At 40.0% G+C, this 26,525-nt stretch overlaps 1 protein-coding gene across 1 annotated transcript in view; it reads left to right on the top strand.

Moving 5' to 3' along the window:
* Positions 1–26,525, top strand: part of SYNJ2 (synaptojanin 2) — a 145,141-nt gene that overhangs the window by 97,128 nt on the left and 21,488 nt on the right. The window contains 10 exon segments of the mRNA XM_020986684.2: positions 564–645; positions 2,677–2,826; positions 2,928–3,093; positions 10,525–10,716; positions 14,148–14,229; positions 15,551–15,591; positions 15,594–15,690; positions 17,700–17,892; positions 21,455–21,613; positions 24,497–24,653. Of these exon segments, the coding sequence (XP_020842343.1) occupies positions 564–645; positions 2,677–2,826; positions 2,928–3,093; positions 10,525–10,716; positions 14,148–14,229; positions 15,551–15,591; positions 15,594–15,690; positions 17,700–17,892; positions 21,455–21,613; positions 24,497–24,653 (1,319 nt within the window).

Below are 26,525 nucleotides of genomic sequence, written 5' to 3'. Positions count from 1 at the left end.
CATATAATGAACAGGAACATATCCATATACAAAGAAGAACAGAAAAAGAGGATTACATATGAAATCATGAATTTCTATCGCATGCAGCTTTGTGGGTTTTTTAGAAAAGTCTAGAACACATTTAATACAATAGCATATGGCCAGCTTTTTGATAGATGTGTACTTTTGATTTGCAAGTGTTGAATCATAGATTGTCTGACCCCAATTCTAACATATGGCAGAACAGGTTTAGCAATTAGAGTTCATTAGATTAAAGCACAGGGCTGAATCCAGCACTGTTCTCCTCAGTAAGGAATGGAAATCCTCCTTTCTAGAAACCCCAAGTTTTGACTGGTTCTGTAGAATCAGTTGTTAATTCATATGCTTTAGCTATTACTCAAGCATATCAGTAGGCCTTACTGGAATGCTTTCCAAGGGTCTGGTTTGGGATGATGAGGCTGCAGGGGATTGTCTTTTTTTTTTTTCCATTCAAATTTAGGACACTTTGCTAAGTGTGCTGCTGCTATAAACTGAACTTGGTAACCATTGTGGTTTGGTTTTTTTTTTTCGTCATTTGTTCAAAGTTTCCAAAAAGGTACCTTGCGAATGAACTGTCTGGACTGCTTGGATCGGACAAACACCGTACAGTGCTTTATAGGCCTTGAGGTCAGTCTCCTCTTGTTACAAGATGTTGTGCCCTGTGTGTGTTTTTTGCTTCTAGCCAAAAGGCAGCCTTTCTTGGGCTCCTTGGAACCAGAGTAAAGATAAGCCAATTTAGAGGGTTCTTTGGCTAATTGTAAGGAGTGGCTAACTGCAAGGGGTGGGGTGAGCTAAGTGGTGGGGGAAGGGACCGATGATACTTAAAGAGAGGACCTTCTGTGTCATCTGTGAACTGGAGGATAGTCCTGTGTCCGGCTGTGGTTTTATTGCTGTCTCTTATCTATCGATCCATCTTTCTTTCTTCATTCTTTTTCTTTCTTCTGAACAAACCACATAACATGGGAATTTCTATCTAGTAGAACAGAAAAAAGAGATTTGTAACTTAATCTCTATTATGTACAACTTGTTTTTGTCTTAAAATATATGCTGAATTCAACATGTAACTTTCAAAGATATCCTGCTCATCCGTGATTATTTTTGGCCTTTTGTTTTTAGTTCTTTTCTGTACATTTGAAAAACAAAACAAAACATGTTTCGCTAATCCTTTTTTCTTTCTTTTCTGTTTTTTTTGGCTACCCTATTTCTGTCCCACTTGCCCTTTGTCTGTCCCCTTCCTCCCAGTTGAGGAAAAAGAAAAAAGAAAAACCAAAAGATGCATTGTAAACGCATGCGTAGTCAAATGCAAATTCCCACATGGGCTGTGTCTGAAAAGGTGTGTCTTACTCTCCACTTTGAGCCCAGCACCTCCCAATTGCAGTCACTTTCAGATGGACTTGAGAATGAGTAACTGGCTAAGCTTTTATTTTGCTGAGTTGTGTAAAGTACAGGAAATGTGTCTGCCTAAGCTGACCAAATATCCTGGAACCAGAAAACTGGAATCTTCTTCCTGTTTCATTCCACCCACATAAATGTGACCTTGGTCAAATTGTCAAGACCAGAGTTTGTTATTTTCCCTCTAAACCCATTCTCCTTTCTGACTAAACTTTCTGTTTATGGCTCTGCCATTTTCTAGGCTTCCATGTTTGAAATTGTATTATTGCCTTTCTTTTCCCCCCACCTGCCTTATTTACCAAGTCCTGTCAATTCCGCTTCCTGAGTCTCTTTCACGTCTACTGCCCTCCTCAATTTCTGGCAGTTCCACCCAGCCAGACTGTTTCAGCAGCCTTGTAACTGCTCTTTCCTGTTTCCCCTCCTTCATATCATTGCCAGTCTCATCTTCTCCGAGGATAGTTTGGGGTCATGTCAAACTTTTGCTCAGGAATCATCAGTGGTTTGCTATTACCTACCAAATAAATTTCAAAATCATCTGATATTCAAGGATCTCCCCAGTTTGGCAACACCCTACCTTTCCAGCCTTGTCTCATGCTACTTCCTTCCATGTACTTTGTACTCTAACCAGACCCAACCATTCCCACACCTTATGCTTGCCTGCCTCCATTCCTTTGGTGCCCAACCCTAACCTTTCTTACCTATTGAATTCCTTGTTGTTGTCGTTGTTGAGTTGTTTCAGTCTTGTTAACTGTCTGTGACTCCGTTTGGGGTTTTCTTGGCAGAGATACTGGAGTGGTGTGTCACTTCCTTCTACAGCTCATTTTACCGATAAGGAACTCAGGCAAACAGAGTTAGGTGACTTAGCCAGGGTCATGCAGCTAAGCTAGTAATTGTCTGAACTTGGATTTGAACCCAGGTCTTTCTGATTCAGGGTCGGGCATTCTGTCCACTATACCACCTAGCTCCCTATCCTTTAAAGTTCAACCCAGGCTACCATCTCTATGAAGCTTCCCTGATCCCTCCTGTAAGTAATGACTTCTCTGCTCAGACCTTATATTACAAAAAAGTTCTATGAATCCCACTTCCTGAATCCCTTTTGTTCTTCCTTCCTGTGTTAGAGTTATCTCTGTACATGCATTATGAGTGAAATGTGTGTATCTCCTAACCCCTCAATTGATGCTCTGCCTGTAATAGGCACTTAATAAATATTTGCTGAATTGCATTGAAGCCACCCTCTCACTCGCCTTTGATTCATCTCTCATTAAGGTTCTTCACTTACAACTGGAGAGCCTGGGACTGAATTCAAAGCCAGTCACTGAACGCTTTGTGGAGTCATACAAAGCCATGTGGTCTCTTAACGGGCACAACCTGAGCAAAGTCTTTACAGGCAGCCGGGTGCTGGAAGGAAAGGCCAAGGTGAGAAGTGATCTCAGAGCTCAGCAGGACCTTGCTTGTAATGAGTGCAAAGCCTGCAGGGAATGCGTGACATGTCTCCTCAGGGCCCTTGTTTGTTGCAGGTCGGGAAACTCAAGGATGGGGCCCGGTCTGTGTCTAGAACCATCCAGTCCAATTTCTTTGATGGAGTGAAGCAAGAAGCCATCAGACTGCTACTGGTTGGTGACGTCTACAAGGACGAGTATGCCGACAAAGGGAGGATGCTTATGGACAGCACCGCGCTCTTAGGTAACCGGTCACTTGCCTTCCTACATATACACGCAGATGGCAAGGAAAGTATTTGCCTTTGAATTCTTTCCCCAGCATTGCTAATGATTCGTACTGCTCTGTTCCCTCTCACTCTTCTCCTTGTGACTAAATGAAATGGAGGATGGTAAGCAAAACCAGCAGGCTTCTTGAGGGAAAAAAAACCCCCCTGGATCCAGGCCTCATGAGCAATCTGGTTTAAGGGGTTCAGTTACTCAGTGTTAGTAACTGGGCCCAGCACTGAGCAGCAAGAGATTAGGCTGAGTTGCAACAATGACTTCAGATAATGTACTGTAGTTTGGGGGTTGTTTTTGGTCCAGATCTGTGATCTCCATAGGAAATTCCTGTAGGAAAAATTCTTACAACAATGAATGATTAAGGGACAGTTAGGTGGCTCAGTGAATAGAGCACTAGCCCTGGAGTCAGGAGGACCTGAGTTCAAATGTGGCCTCAGACACTTGACACTTACTAGCTGTGTGACCCTGGGCAAGTCACTTAACCCCTATTACCAAAAAAATAAATAAATAAAAATAAAAATATATATGTATGTGTGTGTATATATATATATGTATGTATATAGCAAAGCTGGCCTTGAAGTCAGAGAGACTTGGGTTCAAAACCTGCCTCTGAAACAAGATGGCAATATTTACAATTGGGCAAGTCAATAAAACTCTCCTTACCCCCCGGACGATCTTGTAAGACAGTAAAGCTGCAAAGAACTGATGGAGCCTGAACACAGATCAAAGTATAATTTTTACTTTATTTTTCTTAGGTTTTCATTTTGATCTATGTTTTCTTTTACAACATGACTAATATGGAAATGTTTTGCATGACTACACATGTATAATCTATATCCAACTGCTTGCCTTCTCAGTGAGGGGGGGTGGGGAGGGAAAAAATTTGAAACTAGAAATTTTTAAAATGAATGTTGAAAATTGTTTTTACATGTAATTGGGGAAAAATGAAATACTAAATTTAAAAAAAGGCAATAAGCTGCAGAGAGTTTGCTGAGCTGCCTAAATAATAGTTGATGGTTGGTGTTTTTATTTTCCCCCATTTAATCATTCTTTTTTTTTCTTTTGGCTAGGCAATGTGGTTAAGTGACTTGCCCAGGGTCACACAGCTAGTAAGTGTCAAGTGTTTGGTCTGAGGCCGGATTTGAGCTCAGCTCCTCCTGACATCAGGGCCGGTACTCTGTCCACTGCACCACCTAGCTGCCTCTTCCAAGGTCAGCTTTGGCATCTGTTATGCCACACTGCTTCCCCCAAAATAAATAAAAGGGTGTAAGCATGCCTCTAAAATCCTGGATTCTTCTAACTAGGATAATTGATAGCTTCCTGAAGCACTCTTTATTGCTACTCTCTTGGCTTGGATTCCTTTGTTATATTGTAGAGACTAGAACATCTAATAGGACCTGTCGCTGTTCATGTGTTTTCTTGGGTTTGGTTTTTGTTTGTTTTTTCAGTTGAATTCTATAAATGTGATTAATTAGGCATGTTTCACTGAATCTATTTTTTTTTAATTTTTTTTCTTTTTTTTCCCTTTTTTTTTTGGCAAAGCAATTGCGGTTAAGTGACTTGCCCAGGGTCACACAGCTAGTGTGTATCATGTGTCTGAGGTCAAATTTGGACTCAGGTCCTCCTGACTCCAGGGCCAGTGCTCTATCCACTGCGCCACCTAGCTGCCCCCCCCAATCCATTATTTCATGTGTTAAGATACGGCAGCCCTTTTCAACTCCTGTCCACACATTAACTGTCAGTCTTCACAGAGGATTTACTCAGAGATTTGCCAGAGGGCTTTGTCTTGTCTTTTTCCACATTCTAGAAGTACCAGAGCGCCAGGAGGATCCTCTCTCAGTTGTCTTTAATGCTCCCTACAGGACTAGGCTGCTTCTGGTCCCTACAAGTCTTTGAGGATGCCTTTTCTTATGCAACATTAATCAAAAGTATTTGTGAAGTACCTGCTATGGGCCAGGCACCTGCCAGGCCCTAGGGATACCAGGACAAAAGCAGGGAGGAGGCAGTGCTTAAAAGGACAGCACCAGCGGTGACCTGGGAGGCTAGCTTGCTTGGGAAGCTGTGGGGATGGGGGGTAGAGCCAGAGTGGATCTGCACGACTTTTTCAGTAGCAGTGGCAATATTGATTTGACTTCTGTTGCGGAGCTGAAAAGCAGATTTAGAGGGTGGGATCTGGGTGGAGAGGGAAGAGATGGTGACCTAGGGTGGAAGATGAAGTATAACTGGAGGTGGAAAGAGACTGAATGAATGAATGAGCATTTATTTAGCATTTACTGTGTACAAAGTACTGTGCTAAGAGCTAGGGCTACAATAGTGACAATGCTTGCTCTAAAGATGTAATACGTGATGTATACAGGGTGTACGTGACACATTCACCTATCAGGACAGGCCAGTCGCCAGGATGGGAGTTCCAGAGCTGAGAGGGTTAAGTCCCCCAGGGCCTGAACTTTGGCGTGGGGAGTGTTACATCAGGATGGATGGCAAGGTCTTGTGGCCTGTAAGATGGCAGCCATAGGGTTGGAATAGGTCATAAAAGCCCTATAGTTTATGTCATTTTATAGATGAAGAAACATGTTGGAACTGCACGTCCTTGACTCCAGATCTATTGCTCATTCTATTGTGACACGTTCCCTTTCTTCCCTGGCACTTGCAAACGCCCTTGCTAAACAGAGTTCATCCATTTAGTGACTGTTTGAGTACATGTAAATGGTTAGGCTTTTAATATCCTAAGATCATAAGATTTAGAGTTGCAAGGGAGCTTGAAAATCTTTGATCTCACATGAGGAAATTGAGGTAGACAGAGGCTGAATAATTTATTCCATGTCACATGGAATGTTGGCAGCAGGGCCAGGCCTTAAACTTTTAAGCTTATGCCCTGTTCGGGGCGTCCATCTGGTCTGACGACTCTCTGTGACCCCATTTGGGCTTTTCTTGGCAGAGATCCTGGAGAGGTTTGCCATTTCCTCCTCCAGCTCATTGCACAGATGAGGAAACTGAAGCAGACAGGGTGAAGTGACAGCTAGTAAGTGTCTGTGGCTGGATTTGAACTCAGTCTTCCTGACTCTGTGCACTATGGCACCACCTAGCTGCCTCTCACAGACTTGGACCTAGAACCAGGATATGTGGGTTCTGGTCCCCACTCTACCACTAACTGATCTGAGCTCAAAGCTGGTCTCCAAAATATACTATATGTCCCTGGACAGATAATTTCACCTCTCAGTGCCGTATAGGGACTCTCTGTAAGTTGGAGTCGGGGATGTGTGGAAAGGCTGCTAACCTGCTTTGGTAGAAGGAATTCCCTCTACAAATGAAATCACAGGCCCATTCCCTCTCCCCTAATTTGTCTATACCTGAAAAAAAATGTGATTTATTCATCCTTCCTCTTCTTCCTTCCCCCATCTAACCTCGTTTCCTAGTGTATTCTAACTTTGCTTTCAGAAGCCAACACAATATTTGATTTCTACTCTGGGCACAATCCCAGTGCAGTGAAGGAAGTTTTGAAAGCATCTCTAAGTAATTGCACGTCTGTTGAGGTTTGTTTACTAACAAAGTAGAGATGATTTAGTTTCTAGACTAACTCAGTCATAGGAGAAAGGAAGTATTGTTGTCTAAAGAAGTTGACCTTTTAAGACTATTTTAAAGCTGGGGTCAAAGGCATGTAGGATATGGGGCAGAGAAAAATATTTTTAAAGGGGGATATTCTCTTGGTGAGACTTTCAGATTTACATTCCTTCCAAAATGTGACTTGTTACTTGTATTTTTGTGCTCTTCCTCCTGGTTGACTAAAGATTTCTCACATTAGCTCTCCTCCATTGCCCTCATCATCTTTTAGATCTGGTGGTGAAGGCCAAGACCTAGGCCTTTCCTGCTATCTTGCATTCATAATTCCTTAGTATCTAGTGTTATAATTTTACCACGTGCTTAATTTATAATGTCCCAACAGGATCATGATTTCCTATAACAGACCACCTTGGAAAGGGAGGAACTCGGTTTTATTTCTCACAAATGGGATGAATGGAAGGGCTCCAAGTGCATTCTGGCTCTTTTCATCTGACTGAAGGAAATCTGAGAATAAAGAAGTTTTTGAAAGCTGGAAGGGGTCTTAAAAATCATCCAGTGACTAGCTAACTCCTTAATTAATCATCTAGTGACTAGCTAGCTCCTTTATTTTTATAGATCTGTCAGTCAGGAATGGCAGCTAGGTGGCATAGTAGAGTGTGGGCCTGGAGTCAGGAAGACTCATCTTCCTGAGTTCAAATATGGCCTCAGATACTTACTAGCTGTGTGAGCCTGGGCAGGTCACTTAACCCTGTTTGCCTTAGTTTCCTCCTCTGTCAAATGAACTGGAGAAGGAAATGGTAAAGCACTCCAGTATCTTTGCGGAGAAAACCCCACAAGGGGTCATGAAGAGTTCAACACCACGAGCCACAACAGTAAACAAACCTTTATTAATTAAGCACCTGCTAATAAGCCCTGTGTTAAGTGCTGGGGATACAAAGAGCCCATATTCCAATAAGGAAGTCAGCAGTCAATAAACATTTATTAAGCTCCTACTGTGTGGCAGGCACTGTGCTCACTAAGTGCTGGGGATACAAAGAAAGGCAAAAGTTCAGTCCCTGCCCTCATGGAGCTCACAATATAATAGGGGAAACAACATGCAAAAACTATATAGAAACACAATGTATACGGGATAATTGTTGAACAATGCAAAAAGATAGGCCAAATTTTAAAATCAGACATAGGACTGACTCTGGATTTCTTTAATTTTGGCTTAGATGATCATGAAAATCATTTAGGTTTTTTAAGGAAGTTCAATCACTAAACCCTAAAGGAAAGAAGGGAAAAGAAAAGTGAAAGAAAACAAGGGTGGAGAGTATTTTCAGCCTAGAAATGGTGCCTGCCTCTTCTTCATCCCTTCTCACTGTCTCTTGCCCATTTCCAGTAGCTACCATTAGGATGGTAAACTGCAGCCACCTAACGACTCAGTTGTTAGTTATATGAATATTCTGTCAGATCATATTCAGATATCGAATCTGTCACATACTATTCAATCTATTAGATTTTTTTTAAAAAAACTTTTGAATTTATTATTTTTTCAGTTAACAAGCATTTATTTTTCTCCTTCCCCTTTCACACTGGGGGAAAAAAAAGAGAAAAGAAAATGAAAACCCTGGTAACAAATCTGCATAGTTAAACAAAACAAATTTCCACATTGGCCCGGCCTCATTCTGCATCTGGAATCCATCTCCACTGTATCAGGAGGCTGTGAGCGTGCTCCATCATTGGTCCTCTGGTGAAACATGTGCTCTCACAGTTAAAACAGAGCTTCAAGTTGGATCACTCTCAAGTGCTGAGGTCATAAATGTAAATGACTTCCTCCTTAACATATTCTATATCCCTTAAATATTTGGCACAATTGAGAAAAAAGAAAATAAAACTCCTGAAGAAGGCTCCTTTACTGAATTCTCTCCAGCCAATTAAGAATGTGTTCTCTGCATATACAATATAAGAATTTTGGTATTTGAGGCCCATAAACGCAAGGTGAAGACTCTATCTGCCAACACTCTCTTGGTCTCAGGGGCAGTGTGTAACAGGCCAATGAGGGCTGACTTTGCAGACAAAGACCTGGGTTCAAGTCCTTTCACTGATAATTGGCTGTGTTACTCGGGGTAAATCAATGAACCTCTCCGTGACCTAGGTGACTGTTTAAGAGTTTAAGTTGCAGAGAATGTGCTGACCTGTATGGGTATAGGGAGTTTTTTCAATGGGGGAGCTCCCCTACACCCATGAAATCCCCAGTCTGGTTAAAAAAAATTGCTATATGGCTATACCATTTATATAACACTTTAAGATTAGTAAAGCTCTTTGCACATATTATCACCTTTAATTCTTATAACAACTCTGTAAGGCATTTGCTATTATCCCTTTCTTACAGATGAGGAAACTGAGGCACAAAGTGGGTCAGTGACTTGCCTAGCCTCACACAGATAGTAAGTATCTGAGGCAGGATTTGTATTCAAGTTTTCCTGACTCCAGTCCAGTACAGTGAATGTTAATAAAAGTGGATCATTAATATCTGACCATACTAAGAAAATCCTTCTTAAAAATATACCACAGTTTTGTGAACTAGGTGATCTCTTGGGAGATTTCCAGGAAAGGCATGTGCATATACATATTCCGCTTTCATTGAGCCCTGGTGATTTTGCTGGGTGGGGTCATTTTCTAGTCCTGAGTTTCTATGACATTAGTTGTAGAAAATTCTTAATGGTACCACTGAAGTGGAAAAAATATAATAGTAACTTCCCCATAATTTTTTATAAAATTCTTTTGTGTAAGCAAACATCAACAAATATGAACATTTCACCATGCAAAGAATCAAAAAGAGGATTGTCCATGGAACTGAGCACTTTTGTTACATACAGGCTTTTTAATGTAAATTCAGTTGAATACAGTAGTAACGAACAGCCCTGTCTGTGGCCCCTTCTGAATATCCCCTGCTCTCTTCCCTATATTTTAAAAATCTTTATTGATGACTCTTTTTTCTCTTTCCTGATTTTTTTTTATATCAATATAACTACCCACTATATCCCCCTCCCTCCTCACGGGAAGACCTCCCAGTAACAGATATGGTCAAGCAAAGCATATCAACCTACTGGCCACATCTGAAAATGTATGTCTCACTCAGGACCACTAGTCTATTATCTGTCTTTAAGAGATGGAAGCATGGAAAGTTTCATTAACAGTCTGTGAAGTCCTCGTGACCGGTCATTGCATTGATCAGAGTTCTGAAGTCTTTTTTTTTTTTAGGCAATTGGGGTTAAATGACTTGCCCAGGGTCACTAGTAAGTGTTAAGTATTTGGTCTGAGGCCAGATTTGAACTCAGGTCCTCCTGACTTCAGTGCTCTATCTACTTCGCCTCCTAGCTGTCCCTCAGAGTTCTGAAGTCTTTCAAAGCTGTTTGTTCTACTCAGCTCATACAAGTCCTTCCAGGATTCTCTTAATTCTGTCCCTTTCATCATTTCTTATAGCCCAGTAATTTTCCATTATGTTCACATACATAATTTGTTCATCTCTTCCCTATTTGATCTATGCCCATTTTGGTTGCAGTTCTTTGCTACAGTAAAAAATGCTGCCATAAATATTTTGGCATATATGGGTCCTTTCTTGTCTTTACTCCCTTTGTGGTAGAAGCTTAGTAGTTATATCATGGGGTCAAAGAATATGCAAAGTTTAGGGATTTTTTTAAATTATGGTTTCAGGTTGTTTTCCTTTCCCATCGTTTTCATAAGAATCTAATTTGGTTGAGGGTAATAACTATGATGACTTGATTTGCCTTTCATGTTTTGTGGGTTTGGGATCGCACAAGAACGTTCTTTCCTTGCGTATTGTTCACAGTGACTCCAAGGATCTTGAAAGCCATGTCAGAGCGTCAGTTGGAATTCACCAATTTCAAACGGATTCGGATTGCCATGGGAACCTGGAACGTAAATGGAGGAAAACAATTCAGAACCAACCTTCTCGGCACTGGAGAATTAACTGACTGGCTGCTGGATTCTCCCAAGCTTTCAGGGGCTACTGAATTTCAAGGTAAAAACGGAGTGCTGACCTTCCAGTTCCCTTACTCTTCTGACTAATCCCCAGATCTGAGCTTTCTTGAGAAGTTACTGCTGCCACAGAGTTTGGTATTTGGCATTTGGACTCTTCAGAATGTTTTAAAAACCTTGTTGTCATCTTAAGTTTCTCTCCTGCTTCCCTTTCTGTTCTGCTACACTGGACAAACAGTAAATGTTGCTGTCTCTGGAAATTAGCTTATGGTGATGGTTGGGATTTCTCTGGCAAATCAAATTAACCAGGTTTTTGCTAAAACAAGCAATAAACATTTGCATTTCTCCAAAATTAAAATAATTCTAAATTGATACACAATTTGCCTTTTTAGTTGTTCCAACTTGTGGAAAGATTGAATTTGGAGTCAGGGAACCCATGCTCAGATCCTAGTCTTGCTACTTTCTGATCTTGGACAAATCATGTGACCTCTCTGGGCCTCAGTTTCCTCATCTGTAAAGTGAAGGAGTTTGACTATCCAGGGTTTTGGCCTCATTGGTGTTATGGACCTGCCTTTGGCAGTCTGTCAAAGCCTGGTGAAGGAACTCTTCTCAAAATAATGTTTTTAAATGCATAAAATAAAGTGCATAAAGGAAACCAATTTCATTGAAATAGTTATCAAAATAACAAAAAAGTTCACAAACCCCAGATTAAAAATCCCTCAGACTGACAGCATTTTGCAGCTCTAAACCTTTGACTCATTGCCTTGACATGCCAGTCCATAACCTAGACTCCATTTAGGAGTGGAAAAATGCATTTCTCCTTTCTCCCCCAACCCCCTCTTACACCTCCCTCGTGAGTGGGTCCATTTTCAATTGCCTTTATAATTCTAGAAGGGGTTAGCAATATTACATTGCTATATTTTTGTGGATCCCATGAGCATACTTGCCCTGTGATTATTTACATTACAGACAGCTGCTTCCTTGGCAGCCTTTCAGGGCTGCATTACCAGGCCCATTCTTGAAATTTTGCACATACACAGTATAGACCTGTTTCTTTTTTGCATGCAAACGGGGACAGTTTGATCTGGAAAGTTATAGGAAGTTGAAGTTACTTGAGTACTATATGTAAGTGGGAGTTTGTGTGGGAGTAAATAATGCACCAATAAATAATTTTGAATGTGTTGGAAAACAGAGCCCTACCTATGAGACTTTAGAACATCAAGTCAATGAAACCAGTTAGATTTTCACTGACAAACTTCCAATGAAGTGAAATAGACCCTCTTTATTCTCCTCTAAGGTTTAGTAAAATTGTTGCCTTTTATGGAATTGAAATCATTTTGAAGTGAGTAAAAGCTTTCCAGTTTTCCTTCTGAAGCCTTGGTTTAAGAAAATGAAGAAATGTTGGTTAGTACTGCCAAGTCACTCTCTAAAGACATGGAAACTTTAAGCCAGTTAACTCCGTGACTGACCTGTTGGATGAATAAGCAGTTTTTTAAAAAAAAGTACATTTGGAGATGGTTGAGATCACTCTAGCAGAGGTCTTCCCTAAGCACTTAAGAGTGATGTGGGAAGGACTAGAGTAGGGGGAGGTGTGTTTTCTGCCCACAGACCAGGAGCCAACTGCCTGATGCTGGAATGACATGAGCAAGCTGGATAAAGTTCAGTGAATTGCTGAAGGGCTTGTAATTGCCTCTTAATTGTTTTTGGCTCTGGAGAACAAGGATAGGATGGATCCTATAGGACACTCCTAGGACCCCCAGGTCTCACCATCCTCCCCTCCTTTCCCCCTCCCTTCTGTTTCTTCTCTCCTTTCTCCTCTCTCCTGCAAACCTGAGGTTTGTGAACTTATTAGCTTGATAACTATGGCTTCCTTTTTGTGCTTTTTCTTCTTTAAAAAAATTTTTATTAATGCTTTTGGTATTTTTTTTTCTGTTTTGCCTTTTTTTTTTTAAAAGCCTCTTTAGATTCATGAGTGTAGGGAACATTCTTTCCTAATGAAGGGCTGCACTTGGTCTGGCACCTCTTTCTTGTCTTTTTTTTTTTTAGGCAATTGGGGTTAAGTGACTTGCCCAGGGTCACATAGCTAGTAAGTGTCAAGTGTTTCATCTGAGGCTGGATTTGAACTCAGGTCCTCCTGACTTCAGGGCCAGTCCTTTATACACTGTGCCACATAGGTGCCCCCCCACCTCTTTCTTGTCTTAAGAGAGTTGTCTGGGGCAGAAAAAGTTAAGTGACTTACCTAGGGTCACACAGCCATGTTCAGAGGCAAAACATGAACTCAGGTTTTTCTGACACTGAGGCCAACAGTATTTATTACACCATCCTGCCTCTCAGTAGAGAAGCATTGTTGTTCAATTGTGTCCAATTCTTTGCAATCCCATTTGGGGTTTTCTTGGCACAGATACTAGAATGGTTTGCCATTTCCCTCTCTAGCTCATTTTAAAGATGAGGAAACTGAGGCAAGCAGGGTTAAGTGACTTGTTCAGGGTCACATAGCCAAGTAAGTGTCTGAGGCCAGATTTGAACTCTGGAAGATGAGTCTTCTTGACTTCAGGCCTGGCACTCTATCTACTTTGCCACCTATCTGCCCCTTGATCGAGAAGTACAGTAAAGAAAGACAAAACCAGCGCTTTGACTGTGTCTGACAATACATGCATCATTCTACCTCTGTCAACCACTACCTCATTGCTGTGAGGCATACAAACAATAATTCCAGTAGAGTTCCTTTTGCCCAAGCTTTTCAGAAGTAGCAGAATTGACTGATTTTTAGTTGCAGCACCTGTCTTTCCCTGGTAGTGTTTATACCGGACTGATGCTTTAGTAGAGAGGAAAAGGAGAAAAAGTCTTCCAAATTAATCAAATATGTATTAAACGCACTTTGTACCTATATAGGGCTAAGCACTCAAGTAGCCTGAGGGCCATGAAAAATCAGAGCCTTTGACACGAAGAGCTAATCTAGTTAGGGAGAGAAGATGAATATTAGAAATAATTAAGGGAAAAAAACCCTATAAAATAGTAGTTGTGTGATCTTGTTTACTCATCCATAAAAAAAGAGGGGTTTGGATGAGGTGGTCTCTAAAGGGGTCAGCTAAGTGGAATACCAGACCTATGGTCAGGAAATCCTGAGTTCAAATCCAGTCCAAGATTCTTACCAGAGTTTTACTAACAGGGGTGGAATGATGTATGTACTGTCACACATGGCCGGTCACTCAACCTGTGTTTCTCAGTTTCCTCATCTATAAAATGGGGACAATAATAGTACCCACCTGCCAGGGTTGTTGTGAGAATCGAATGAAATAAAAATTGTAAGGTACTTGGCACAGTGGTTGGAATACATTAATCACTTTTAAAATGTTAACTATTATTATTATCCTTTCCAGTTCTGACACCCTGCAATTCTAAGTAATTTGGGGTTCACAGACCCTGAACTTATTATTTCTTTCATGTCTTTCTCCCGCAACTTCCACTCCCCAGATGACAGCAGCCCAGCTGACATATTTGCAGTGGGATTTGAAGAGATGGTGGAATTGAGTGCAGGAAATATTGTCAATGCTAGGTAGGTAAGAAATTTCTGTGGTGGGGTGAGTGGGACTGTGTTGTGAGTCACATGAAATGAATCACATTTCTGAAGACATAGACATTAAACATTATCATGACCAACTGAAATGTATTATTAACTTCACATTTAAATTAATTAATTTTAGTGCATAAGGTATAATGTTTTAGTCATTCCCTCTTAAATTGCTCATCAGAATTTTTTAGGAACCTACTTAACATATATTGAAGTAATCCTGACTCTGAACTGATAGGATATACTTGGTTAAGCTTCCCCCAAACCAAAGTAATTGTCCCCAAAGGGCTGAGGAGGAGAAAATGATGAGAAATGCTGTATGTGTTTATATAGGTCATATTGCACATGACACGTATTGAGGAGAAATTCACTTTAACATCCAGACACCCAGACAAAGTGGGAAGCTGGCCCCATCTAAATTTACTTTAAGGAAAAATTGGCTGATTGATTTTTCCCCTGGGAGAAAAGAAGAGTTCTGGAAAACATCAGAGAGTCATAGAATTGGAATCCTTACTTTACTTTAGTGGTCATATTTGATATCAGAGTATTTATTGACTAAGTTTCTTCATTCAGCAAACGTTTATTGAAACCCCCATCCCCATCTGCCTTCTACAAGTTAGCATGCCCAGCATGATGGTGAGGCTAGGATGGGATGGAGGAAGATATTGAGATGAATAAATATGACAGCTTTCTGGATAGAAGAGGGGTATATTCAGGGAGGGGGAAATATGATATAAAAACTAAAGTCAACAGCCAGACAACAAGAATTAATTGATTAAGCATTTACTAAGTTTATCCAAGGTAGATTCAAGAGAGTAGCTGGAAGGGAATCTTGGTAGGAAAGCCAGTGACTGGAGAGGTCACCAAGGAAGGCCTCCTGCAGAAGGGGGGATGTGATGGAAGCCGGGGAAGGCAAGTGGCTGAGGAGAGCTGGAGAAGGTAAGCGGAGCCTTGTGGGTCAAGGAGCAGCAAGTTGGCCTGGATATCTGGATAATAGAATGCATGGCAAGGAGCAAAGTGTAAGGCTAAAGGTAGGAAGGGGCCTGGTTACCAAGAGCTTTAAATGCTCAATAAAACATTGTGGTGGGCTTTGGGGTTGTTTTTTTTTTAATTACCATACTCTGCCCTGAAAAGACTTGACTAATTGGGGAGATAAGCCTTTTGCTTATATAGTTTAATATAAATCAGCATGAGTTTAGGAGGGAAAGAGAAAATAGTGTTTTAGGACCTGGAGGAACAAGAGCTCTCGTACAGCTAATTAACTATGACGTGATCGCTCTTTTTTTTGTATTTTCTTTTCTTCTAGTACTACCAATAGAAAAATGTGGGGAGAGCAGCTTCAGAAGGCTATTCAAGGTCTCATAGATACATTCTGTTGACTTCTGCCCAGCTTGTAGGCGTCTGCCTTTATATCTTTGTACGCCCTTACCATGTTCCATTTATCAGGTAAGAAAGTGGATTTACCTACAGAATGGCTTTTTTGTAGTTAGGAGCCAGGAGTTGGTTGCAAATATTTGTACTCTATTTGATGATGGCTTTCCCCATCTTATAACCTTCACCAGGATTGACTGTTTTTTGATATGAAGTTATATAAACCTGCTAACTAAAAGATTAGATGGTGTGGTGCTAGATGGGAGAATGAGACTTCACTTCCTCGGGCAGCTGACTTTGGATTTGGAATGAAACTTAATAAATTTCCATTGATACTTAAAATCATAACATTAATTTTGGAAAACAAAAGGGATCTCTTTTTTTTTTTTTACGTAGACTCTGTGACCAGGAGAGTTGAGTATCCAAGCTGGAGACATCAGTTCTTTCATCTCTCTTTAATAGAGTTCAAAGTATGTTTTGTAGCTGGAAAGCTTCTGCAACTGTCATCCATTATTATTTCCTGAAAGTGAAAAATCTTCTAAATTTCTGAAAATAGAAGTTTTAGGAAGTTCCTCTTCCTAGCAGACAATACCACCTCCCCACCCCCATAGACTATAATCTCCTTCAGAACAGGGATTATTACCTTTTTATTTTGGCAACCCAAGTACTAATGCATAGTAGGCACACTTAAAGAATCCTTGCTGAATTATTCTAAACAGAAGCATGCATTGTTCTCTTACGTCAGATGAACCCACCCTTGATTTCATTCAAGGCATCTACCTAATTTTTGATTGAGTCTTAGCCCCAAGCACATCATTTGCGTCTTCTCCAGTCTCTCCTGGTTAATGTGGTTTATGGCCCCAAAGGGTTGGAACTAAGGATTTTCTTCCCTAATATGTTTGTACCTTGTTGAACGCCTCAGTCAGCATCCCTAGGGGACCCTAAGGACACAAACCATAGCAGCATTAAATAGCACACTTATTTCTGAACATCCATAGCCTGTTCCTCAAGCTTTCTAATCCTTTTCCGTGGTAAAGGATTTCAAGAGACTAAACTTTTAATATTTCCCTCTACCTGGATATCTTATGTGATGGCAATAATTTTTAACGTGACCAAGTTGGCAGGTTTAGTGTTCTTATCTGAAAGCAAAGGGTCTTGGTGACAAAGCACAAAGCATAGATGATTAGTGGCTGTGCATTTTAGAAACATGGCATAAGATCATAGATACTGGTGCCCTCAGTGAATAAAATAGTCCCTTTGGCCTTTGGCTTGTTGAGTAAGCACACCTGTTCTCCCAGATATCATTGTCAAGTTATCATCTGAGTAATAACTATGGAGGGACTGACAGTTGAGTTTTTGTTATACCAGGGGCTCTCTCAGTCAATGGCTTTTTCCATTGAAATGTTAAGAGTTAACATACTTGAAGTAGCATAGATTTGCCCACTCTCTCTCATGCTCAGGTTACTGAAAACAAGAATCCTCACTCAACAAAGGCTGGTCTGGAGACCTTTGCAAGTAGCCGTCATTTTTCTAATTCTCCAAATATGCCATGTTTTTAGATAGACACTCTTCAGTATTTTATAGTCATGGCCGCCTCTGGGTCACAATAATGCTATTCAGATTGAGTGTTCCCAGCACTATGAATTCATATTTTGCTGGGGGCAGAATAGAGTGGGATCAGACAATAAAAAGCAGGTACAAAGTAAGGATGAATGAATTCTTAGCTTCCTCATTTTTATGATATACCTTTTGTGACATAGGGCTTGGTTCAAAGTGAGCCTCATATGAAGATATCTGAAATCCTACTGTCCCAAAGGTTACTTTATCATTTCCACATGGAAACCAATCATCAGGTGAAAGAAAAGACATTTCTTTATAATAGGATAATACAAATGGAAAGTCTTCACAAGGGTATAGTAAAGTATTGCTTGGTTACTGAGGATATAATTGGGAAAGTGGTACAAAGGAATTTTTGCATTCTTTCTTTATAATAAATTGCCTATGCCAAGTAGGTGGTTTGGGTTTTCCTTCCTGGATATAGAAAAATCAAACTAACTTTTTTCCTTGCTGTTCTTGGGTCCCAGGGATGTAGCAATTGACACGGTGAAGACCGGCATGGGAGGAAAAGCTGGGAACAAAGGCGCTGTTGGCATCCGATTCCAGTTCCACAGCACTAGCTTCTGTTTTATTTGTAGTCATTTGACTGCTGGACAGTCACAGGTGAAAGAGAGGAATGAAGACTATAAGGAGATTACACAGAAGCTCAGTTTCCCCATGGTGAGAAATTCCATGTCTAAGAAATTGGAATTTGGTGAGCAAACCGTTGAAATTAGCATGGAGTGTCTGGTGTCTGGTGGAGTGTGGTAATGGTGGTAGTGGTAGGGGAGGGAGTGGCATCCATTTTATGTGACTTTCCTATCATTTCTGTCCACTCAGCTCCTTCTATCTTTGTACGTGTCCATCCTTTTTATGTCTCTCCTTTTGTAAGTTTTTTCATGCATCATTCACTTACAGGAGATAAAATTCTGGGAAGGGAAGAAATACTGCCAAAATACATCAGTGGTTTGTGCTGATATTTTGGGCAACTTAGCAAAGAACCCTTGAGTCTAATTAGAATAAAGTACAATTTTCCCCAAACTTCAAAATTTTTATGTGTTATGATGCATCTCAGCATCTGTTAGTATGGCTGCTATTCCTGTGGAGCTCAGATAGGAACACCTACTATAAAAGTTGATTGAATTCATGTTTAAGAATCCTCTCACCCCAAAGAAGTCCCTAATGAGGAGACAGCTGTGAGAAGCTGCACATAACATGCACAGTGTTGCCCTCTAGTGATGGTACGGAGGTCCATGGTGTTTTCCTAAGGAAGCAGATACTTTGCTATTTGACTTGGGATTGTACTTTTTCTTTCTTTTATAAGAATCCTGGATGGTTCCCAGTAGGGTTGGGTTTTGCACTTATCCATCCACATATTTCCCTGATGGTTCTTATGACCAAATAACATGGATGAAATTGAATCATGTTCATATTGAGCCTGACAGTGACTTTACTGACTCCATCTGTACTCTAACGGGGTTGTATGTTGCATATAAAATATCAGTGCTGAAATTTCTCTTCATTATTTTGTGCCATGACTTTTGTTGTATTGGCTGCATTAAAAAAGGAAAAATACAAGTTAATTTACGTTATAGTTTGGCATGTGCTTTGTGCTTTTATCGCAGTGGTTTTTTAAAAATGCATGATTTTATTTCTTGCTGAGCTTTAAAAAAAACAAACAAACAACAAACCAACATCTTTAATGGTCCATCTTATATCCGAAGGTGTCAGATTTTTAAAAATCCTTTTAAAAAAAAGCTTTTGGTTTATTTATAGTTGTGTAGTTAACATTTAATATATACATATAATATAGTTATTTATCATTGTATATATATACATATACTATATATATAATATAGTGTGTATGTGTATATATAGATGGATAGCAGTTGTTATTAATGGCACACACACACACATATAATTTTCTCCCATAACTAGCGTTTATGTAGTGCTTTAAATGTTTGTGAATTTCTTCATTTATTTTGTCTCATTTGCTCCTCACAACAGCCCTGTGAAGTAGGTGCTATTATTATCCTTGTTTTATAGATGAGGAAACTGAGGCTGAAGAGGTTAAGTGACTTGCTCAGAACCACATAGCTACTAAATGATTGAGGTAGAATTTAAACTCAAGTCTTCCCTACTTTCAAATTCTGCACTCTATCCACTGAACAACCTAGCCTTCCCCCAGGGGAGCTATGGCATAATATCCCTCTTAACAGAATAAATGTGTGTATGTATATATGTAGATATACTATATGTAACTATATATAGTGACTTATAGCTATATATAGTTATATAACAGATACAGTTTTATGTACATACAAAACTTATTTTTATCATGTAACTATATATAGTTACAAGTAACTAGTTTATACACACACATACATATGCATATGCATCTCATATGGTTTATATTTGTACTGCCTAACTTGACTATATTTTTTAAAAACTAAGGTTGGGATTCCCCTGGGGAGAAGGTGCAGAGGATCGCAGAGAATAGACCTACAGAGCCTTAAATCACTGTTTTTAGGTGATGTGGATGTACACTCAAGAATAACTATTAGCTTATTTTTATTTGGGGGTGAGGACTGGATGGGGCTTGGTAGTGGGATGCGACAGCAATACTGTTAGTTCAGCTAATACACTGTTTGGATTGAGAAAATTTATAGTGGCAAAAGTAAAGAGCCACATGACCTTTCTTGGTGCCCGTATGAACTTAGGAACCCCTTAAAATAACTCTACAGCCTGCAGTTTAGAAGCCACTATTCCAGAGGGTCAAGGGATTTGATCCAACAAACACCTGTGACATAGTTTGTGCAGACCACTGTGCAAAATGGCGCATGAGAGAGAAACTTTAGATGAAGATTGGTCTTAGCCCATTGCTGTCCAAGCTCCATCAGGTTGTCTACCTGTCTGCTGGGGGGAGCTGTGTCTATAGAGGAATATGCCATACAGGTAATGATGAGACCAGTGCTTAAGAACCAAGTGGCATCACATGGAAGTTTGTAACAATTTCCTTAAACTTAATTTTACTAAGTAATGCTAAGTGCTTGGGTTAACCTGCACGTTAGAATGTGATGCATATTACTAAAGTAGAGGACAACACAGGACAACAGCAGAATTCAAACTCGGATTGCCCTCATTCCGTGTTCACTGCTGCATCCACTAAGACAGCTGCCTCCTCTAAAGAAGCATTGTTCAGTCGTTTGAGTCCTGTCTGATTCTTTGTGACCCCATTTGGGGTTTTCTTGGCAAAGATGTTGGAATGGTTTGCCATTTCCTTCTCCAGTTTATTTTATAGATGAAGAAACTGAGGCAAACAGGGTTCAGTGTCTTGCCTAGGGTCACACAGCTAGTAGGTGTCCAAGGCTGGATTTGAACTTACATCCTCCTGACTCCAGGCCTGGTGCTCTATCCACTATACTACCTAGCTGCCCTTCCTTTGCCATTTATTTAGCCATCCTCCTATTGTTGATCATGTAAGTTGCTTCCAGTTTTTGCACTTACAGATAGGGGCTGCTTTGAAAATCTTTGAGCTGATACTGCGTGTTGATCACTCTCCTAAAAAACTCAGCAAGTTTGCAGTTCTCCCACCAGTGAATGAGTGTACCTGTTTCTCCACAACTCTACGTGCATGTAACTTCATTGTTTCTTTATATGTTTGCTAATTTGATGGCTATGAAATAATACCTCAAAGTTTAATTTGTTTCTTTTTTAATTTTGGTGAAGTTGAACTTCTTAAAAAGTGGTTACCAATCACTTGTCTTTCTTTTAAAAATTACTGTAGATATACTTTCCATTTGCAATTAAAATCCATTTCTAAACCACTTAATAATAAATAGTACAAAATAGAGCATTTAGTTGAAAATGTCCAGGAAGGAAGTTTAGGTTTTGAAGTAATAACATTTTTATTTTTGTTTGTTTTTAAAGAGACTCATTCTATGTGCCATTTCAGTTAAGCAATTTTATAATGTGATCCTGCATCTGTCTTCCTTTCAGTATCAACCTATATTAAAATAAGCTTTTCTTTGTTTTTTTGTTTTGTTTTGTTTTTGGTTTAGGCAACAGGGTTAAATGACTTGCCCAGGGTCACACAGCTAGTAAGGGTTATATGTGTGAGGCCGGATTTGAACTCAGGTCCTCTTGAATCCAGGGCCGGTGCTCTTTCCAATGTGCCACCTAGCTGCCCTAAAATAAGCTTTTCTTAATCGTTTGTTTTTCTTGTTTGTTTTCACACAACCAGGGAAGAAGTGTCTTTTCTCATGACTATGTATTCTGGTGTGGGGATTTCAATTACCGAATTGATCTTACTTATGAAGAAGTCTTCTATTTTGTTAAGCGACAAGACTGGAAGAAACTTCTAGAATTTGATCAACTACAACTACAGAAATCCAGTGGAAAAGTAAGTCACTTTTGGGGTAGCTGCTTTATTTTGGAACACTTATTCCTGAAAGCTGGCTTGGACTGGCTCATTGCAATGAGTAATCAGATAGGAAATTGCATAATGCTGGCTTTGGAATCTGAGAAACTAAGGTCAGATCCTGCATTCGTCTCCTATTATCTCTGTGATATCAAGCCAACAAGCATTTAAGCTCTGGTAATACAAATAGGATGGTTCCTGGCCTCAAGGAGCTTACATTCTAATGGTGGAAGACTACTTATAAAAGAGAATTGAAAGGGGGTAAGGGTGGAAAGAGACAAAGGTATTTGTTCCTGAACTTTGTAGAATAAGTCTGTAAGAGGGACCAGCCAATCTGAGGGAGAGACCTCAAGCCAGGAGGTTGCTTCCAGGGTGCAGGTTCAGGTGTAGAGTGAGCCTCCAGAGTGAAGAGGATTCTGGGGCGTTACAGAGAAAGACCAGGAGAGTGAAGAATGTAGCCAAGGGAGGAATGAAGGAATGTGATGTTAATCTATTTGAATTTCAGCTTCCTCATTTTTGAAATGATGATAATTCTTCTATCCCTAAACCCTATGATCCTAAGTATTTCTAATCATGTAGAGAGTATATATGGGCAGCTGGGTGGCATGATGGATAGAGCTCCAGGCTTGGAGTCAGGAAGACTCATTTTCCTGAGTTCAAATCCAGCTTAGACACTTACTATCTGTGGGACCCTGGGCAAGTCACTTAATCCTGCTTGCCTCAGCTTCTTATCTGTAAAAAATGAGCTGGAGAAGGAAATGGTAAAGCCCTTCAGTATCTTTGCTAAGAAAACCCCAAATAGGGTGAGGAAGAGTCAGACACGACTAAAAATGACTGAACTACAAAAAAGAGTGTATGTAGTGTGTGTGTTTATGTGTACACACATATACTCACAAATACATATTCTTCTCCTACCCTGCCCCTTCTCGCCGAAGTATAATATGACTCATAGGCAAAAAAAAAATGTGTTTATTTCCAGATCAAAAAGAGTAGTCTCATATGATGGGATACATTTTGGAGAACTTTGAAAAAGGGTTGACAATTACACTAATATAAAGTTACCTCTGACTCCAGCTAAGCAGGGAAATTCTTGCCCAAGTGGAAACTAGCTTTGGCTGCCAGTAAAATAAAGTTCATAATGCTTACAAGTCTCAATAACAGGCACAGCACAGCATGGAATTTTGTTCTACTTTATTAAAGTCAGTTGTAACTATCAGAATGACCTTAAATGATTTTCCATACTTGGGCTAGGAATGCGTCTGCACAAGGGTCATAAAATAGACAGTGTGGTTTGGAGAGCCTTGATTAAGATTGTCATCTGTATGTATGTGTAGAGGCTGAATACATTCATAAATAAGACTTCATGTACATTTACAATGCATTAAACACAGGGGATATTTTATTGATGGGCCGGTCTGTTTCCACTCGTAGGACGTAAAATGCTGCATTATATTTCTAACAGTTTTCAAAATACATTTGCCTGGAGATTTGACTCAGAGGAATCAGTGTAGCATGATGGAAAGAATGCTACATTGGGAGTCAGAAGACCAAAGTTTGAATCATGGCTCTACCATTTTACTGCCAAGTCAGTTAATGTCTCTGGACCTCACTTTTTGCATCTGCAAAATGAAGGGGTTATAGTAAGAGACCTCAGGGTTCCCTTCTATCTCTCAATCTACAATCCTATGATAATTTGAATCTTTTCCTGTTTCCTGACTTATCAGACTGTATACATTTCCCTTCAAGGGATCCTTAAATCATGAATATCAGTAAGAAATTCTGTAACTATTCTGAATTATGTAGGGGCTGTTAATTCTGTATCATGCAGTACCTTTCTTCTTTTCACCCTTTCAGTATATAGTAGTTTTCATTGAAGCAGCTAAGTTGCACAGTGGATAGAGTGCTAGACTTGGAGTTTGAATCTGGCCTCAGTTATTTGCCATCTATATGACCTTCAGTCTCTGTTTCCTTATCTGTAAAGTAGGGATGTGGAGAGGATCAAAAGAGATAGTATATGTAAAATGTTCTGCAAATCTTACAGTGCTGTGTGTTAGCCTTTATTATTACTGTTGTTCTAGAAGGATAGGCTAAAGCAGGAAGCATCTGATAATGGCCCCCAATAACTATTTTTCAAAAGGAAGACTGACTTTCTTGACTCTAATGAGATAGTGGTTTCTCTGAAATTTTCTCCTATGTTGTGTTTGTCCTGACCAGCAGCACTAATAGGAAAAGCTGTATGTGTAAAGAAATCTACCTAGAATGAGTACATAGTACCCTATGATACTTTTTACTTTCCCATTTCCATGTCTGGTAAACTCTGAAAGTCAGAATGTCACCTGGGCATCTCTCGCCACATCCCAAGCATTGATGTTGTTGCTAGAAACTTTGTGTTGAAGAGAGGCAGAGAGATAGAGAATAGGATCGTAGGACCATGAATTTAGAGCTGGAAGGGATCTTAGAGATCTGTCTGATATCTTCATTTTGCAGATGACGAAACTGAGGTACAGAAACGTTTAGTGACTTGTCCAAGGTTACCTAGGTAGAAAATGGCATGGTTGGGATTCAAACCCACATCTCCTGATTTCAAAAGCAGCACTCCTTCTACTGTGTCATATTGCCTACTTACTTTAATTATGGATTTCTGTTTATGAAGATGGTTGACCCAGTGGCCAATACCCTTTGCTCTTTTATTTTTTCTAAAGCCCTCAGTACCAATTTCAAAATTGTTTTTAAGCATTTATAAATATAGGATTAAGATTATGTTAAGATGTATTCACATGGTATTTTGGTAATGTGCGTATTTTTGAATTTGACACAGTAAATCTGGAAGAATTGAGATGGTAATTTGATTTTTTTTCTTGGTAGATTTTTAAGGATTTCCATGAAGGTGCCATTAATTTTGGACCCACATACAAATATGATGTTGGCTCAGAAGCTTATGATACAAGTGATAAGTGTCGAACCCCAGCCTGGACTGACAGGATACTATGGTGGAGGAAGAAACATCCTCTTGACAAAACAGGTCAGTGAAAATGAAAGACTTAGCAAATTGGGCAAATTAGAATGAGTACAGTTTAAAAAAAAACACAACCCAACAGCAACAAACTTTTCATATGTACTGACACAGTGCTCTTATTAAGGTTCTTGATTCCTCACAGGTTGTATCCTAAAATCATACCAGATTCTTGTTATGAAAGATACATAAGCATGCCTAGAATACCCAAAGCCTCTAAGTTGGGCAGCAAGTTTTGGGAGATCATGTTCTTCAGACCATCTCTACTTGGGCTATGTTAAAGGCATAAGATTTGCTGCCACCCTCTACCTCTCACTGTTCTACCATCACCTTTTAGTTCTGGCCAAGGGAAGAGGATGCTAATTTCAAAAGATGCGACTTGTCATCTTTCTCCCTCCCTGGCACTATAATTTTATCCCTTCACATGCATATACACATGTGTCCTTTGTCTAGCTTATTCAAATCACTTGCCTTCTACTATCATCTTACTCTGTTTGGCCAAATTATGCTAATTTAGAAGTGAAAAAATGAGCATAAGTCAAGACTTAGCTGGGTAGATAGAGTTTACCATTTTAGCACCCAACAAATATTTCTTGTCTGCCCTGCCGGGCAGTCAGGATGACTAAAAATTGTGAAAACTGGACATGCTTTTCAACAAGCAGGATACTCAAACTAAGCTTCTCCCATGGGAAATATGCTAGAATTCAAGGCTAGGAAATGAGTACACTCAGGCAGATTAAAAAAAAAAACCATTTTCTTTCAGTTAATATTTACTCAGCAGTTGTGTGTTATATGTCACCATGCCAGGCTCTTTGAAGTGGGGCCTGTCAGAATAAGTATTCTCAGACCCACAGGGCAATTTCATTCCCAAGTTTATTCCCTAAGCAAAATGCTTCATCTCTTGATCCAGTGAAGAGTGCCATCAAACTTGAATGATAAGCTTGATGGGCCTAGAAAGGATTTTATTCCACTTATACTACAAAGAAATGCAGGCATTACTGAAATTCATAGTGCCCTGTAAGCCAGCACCTCCCAAATTTGAACTTGTATTCCAGGGTGAATGGTTTGAGGTGATGTTAGCTTAGTTTTTACCATGTGCAATTAAACAAATATGTATTAAACAAGATGCTGTGCCGGGCACATGAAAAGTGACAGCCCCTACCTTATAGGAGGCTACACTTTAATAAGGAAGAGGATAGATACAGAAATAATTATCCCACAAGGAAGAATGTCATTTTTGCGAAGGGCAAGGGTCTAGCCAAAATGCAGTTAATGACATTAGAAGGGAGGGAGAGATTGCTTTCTGCTAAGGGTGTCAGACAAGGTGTCTTGGAGAAGGCAACTTCTTAGGGGGGCCTTAAAGGAAGAGAAAGATTTCCATAGGCAGAGGTGTGGAGAGAATGCTTACCTGGTATGAGGGCAGCCTGCACAAATGCAGACATAGACAGGAGCAGATGAGGGGATAATTGTAGTCCAGTGTGAGTGAGTGCATAAAAGGAAGGAGTGAAGTAATGTCAGTAAAAAGAGCTTGGAGCCAGACTATGAGAGGTCTTAAATGTCAGTAGTCAGTGCTTTAATAATTTGTATTTTATCCCATAGACAATCAAGAGCCACTGAAGATTTTTAACCAGGGAAGTCATGTTAAACCCATGTGTTAGTTATTTTGGCAGCTGTTTTTGGGATAGATTTGGGAAGCAGGGCACAGGAAGAAGGGAGACCATTTTGTAGGCTGTTATAGTAGTCCAGGCAAGAGAAGAGGTGTAAGGGCTTGAATCAGGGTGGTCACAAGGTGGGTATCAAGAAGTAGAATCAAAGGGCAGCTAGGTGGCACAGTGGATAGAGTACGGCCCTGAAGTCAGGAGGACCTGAGTTCAAATGCAG

The sequence above is a fragment of the Phascolarctos cinereus genome, unplaced genomic scaffold (genome assembly GCF_003287225.1).
Source record: "Phascolarctos cinereus isolate Bilbo 61053 unplaced genomic scaffold, phaCin_HiC Scaffold_5;HRSCAF=322, whole genome shotgun sequence".
NCBI lineage: Eukaryota > Metazoa > Chordata > Mammalia > Diprotodontia > Phascolarctidae > Phascolarctos > Phascolarctos cinereus.
This window is presented reverse-complemented; position numbering and strand designations above follow the sequence as displayed.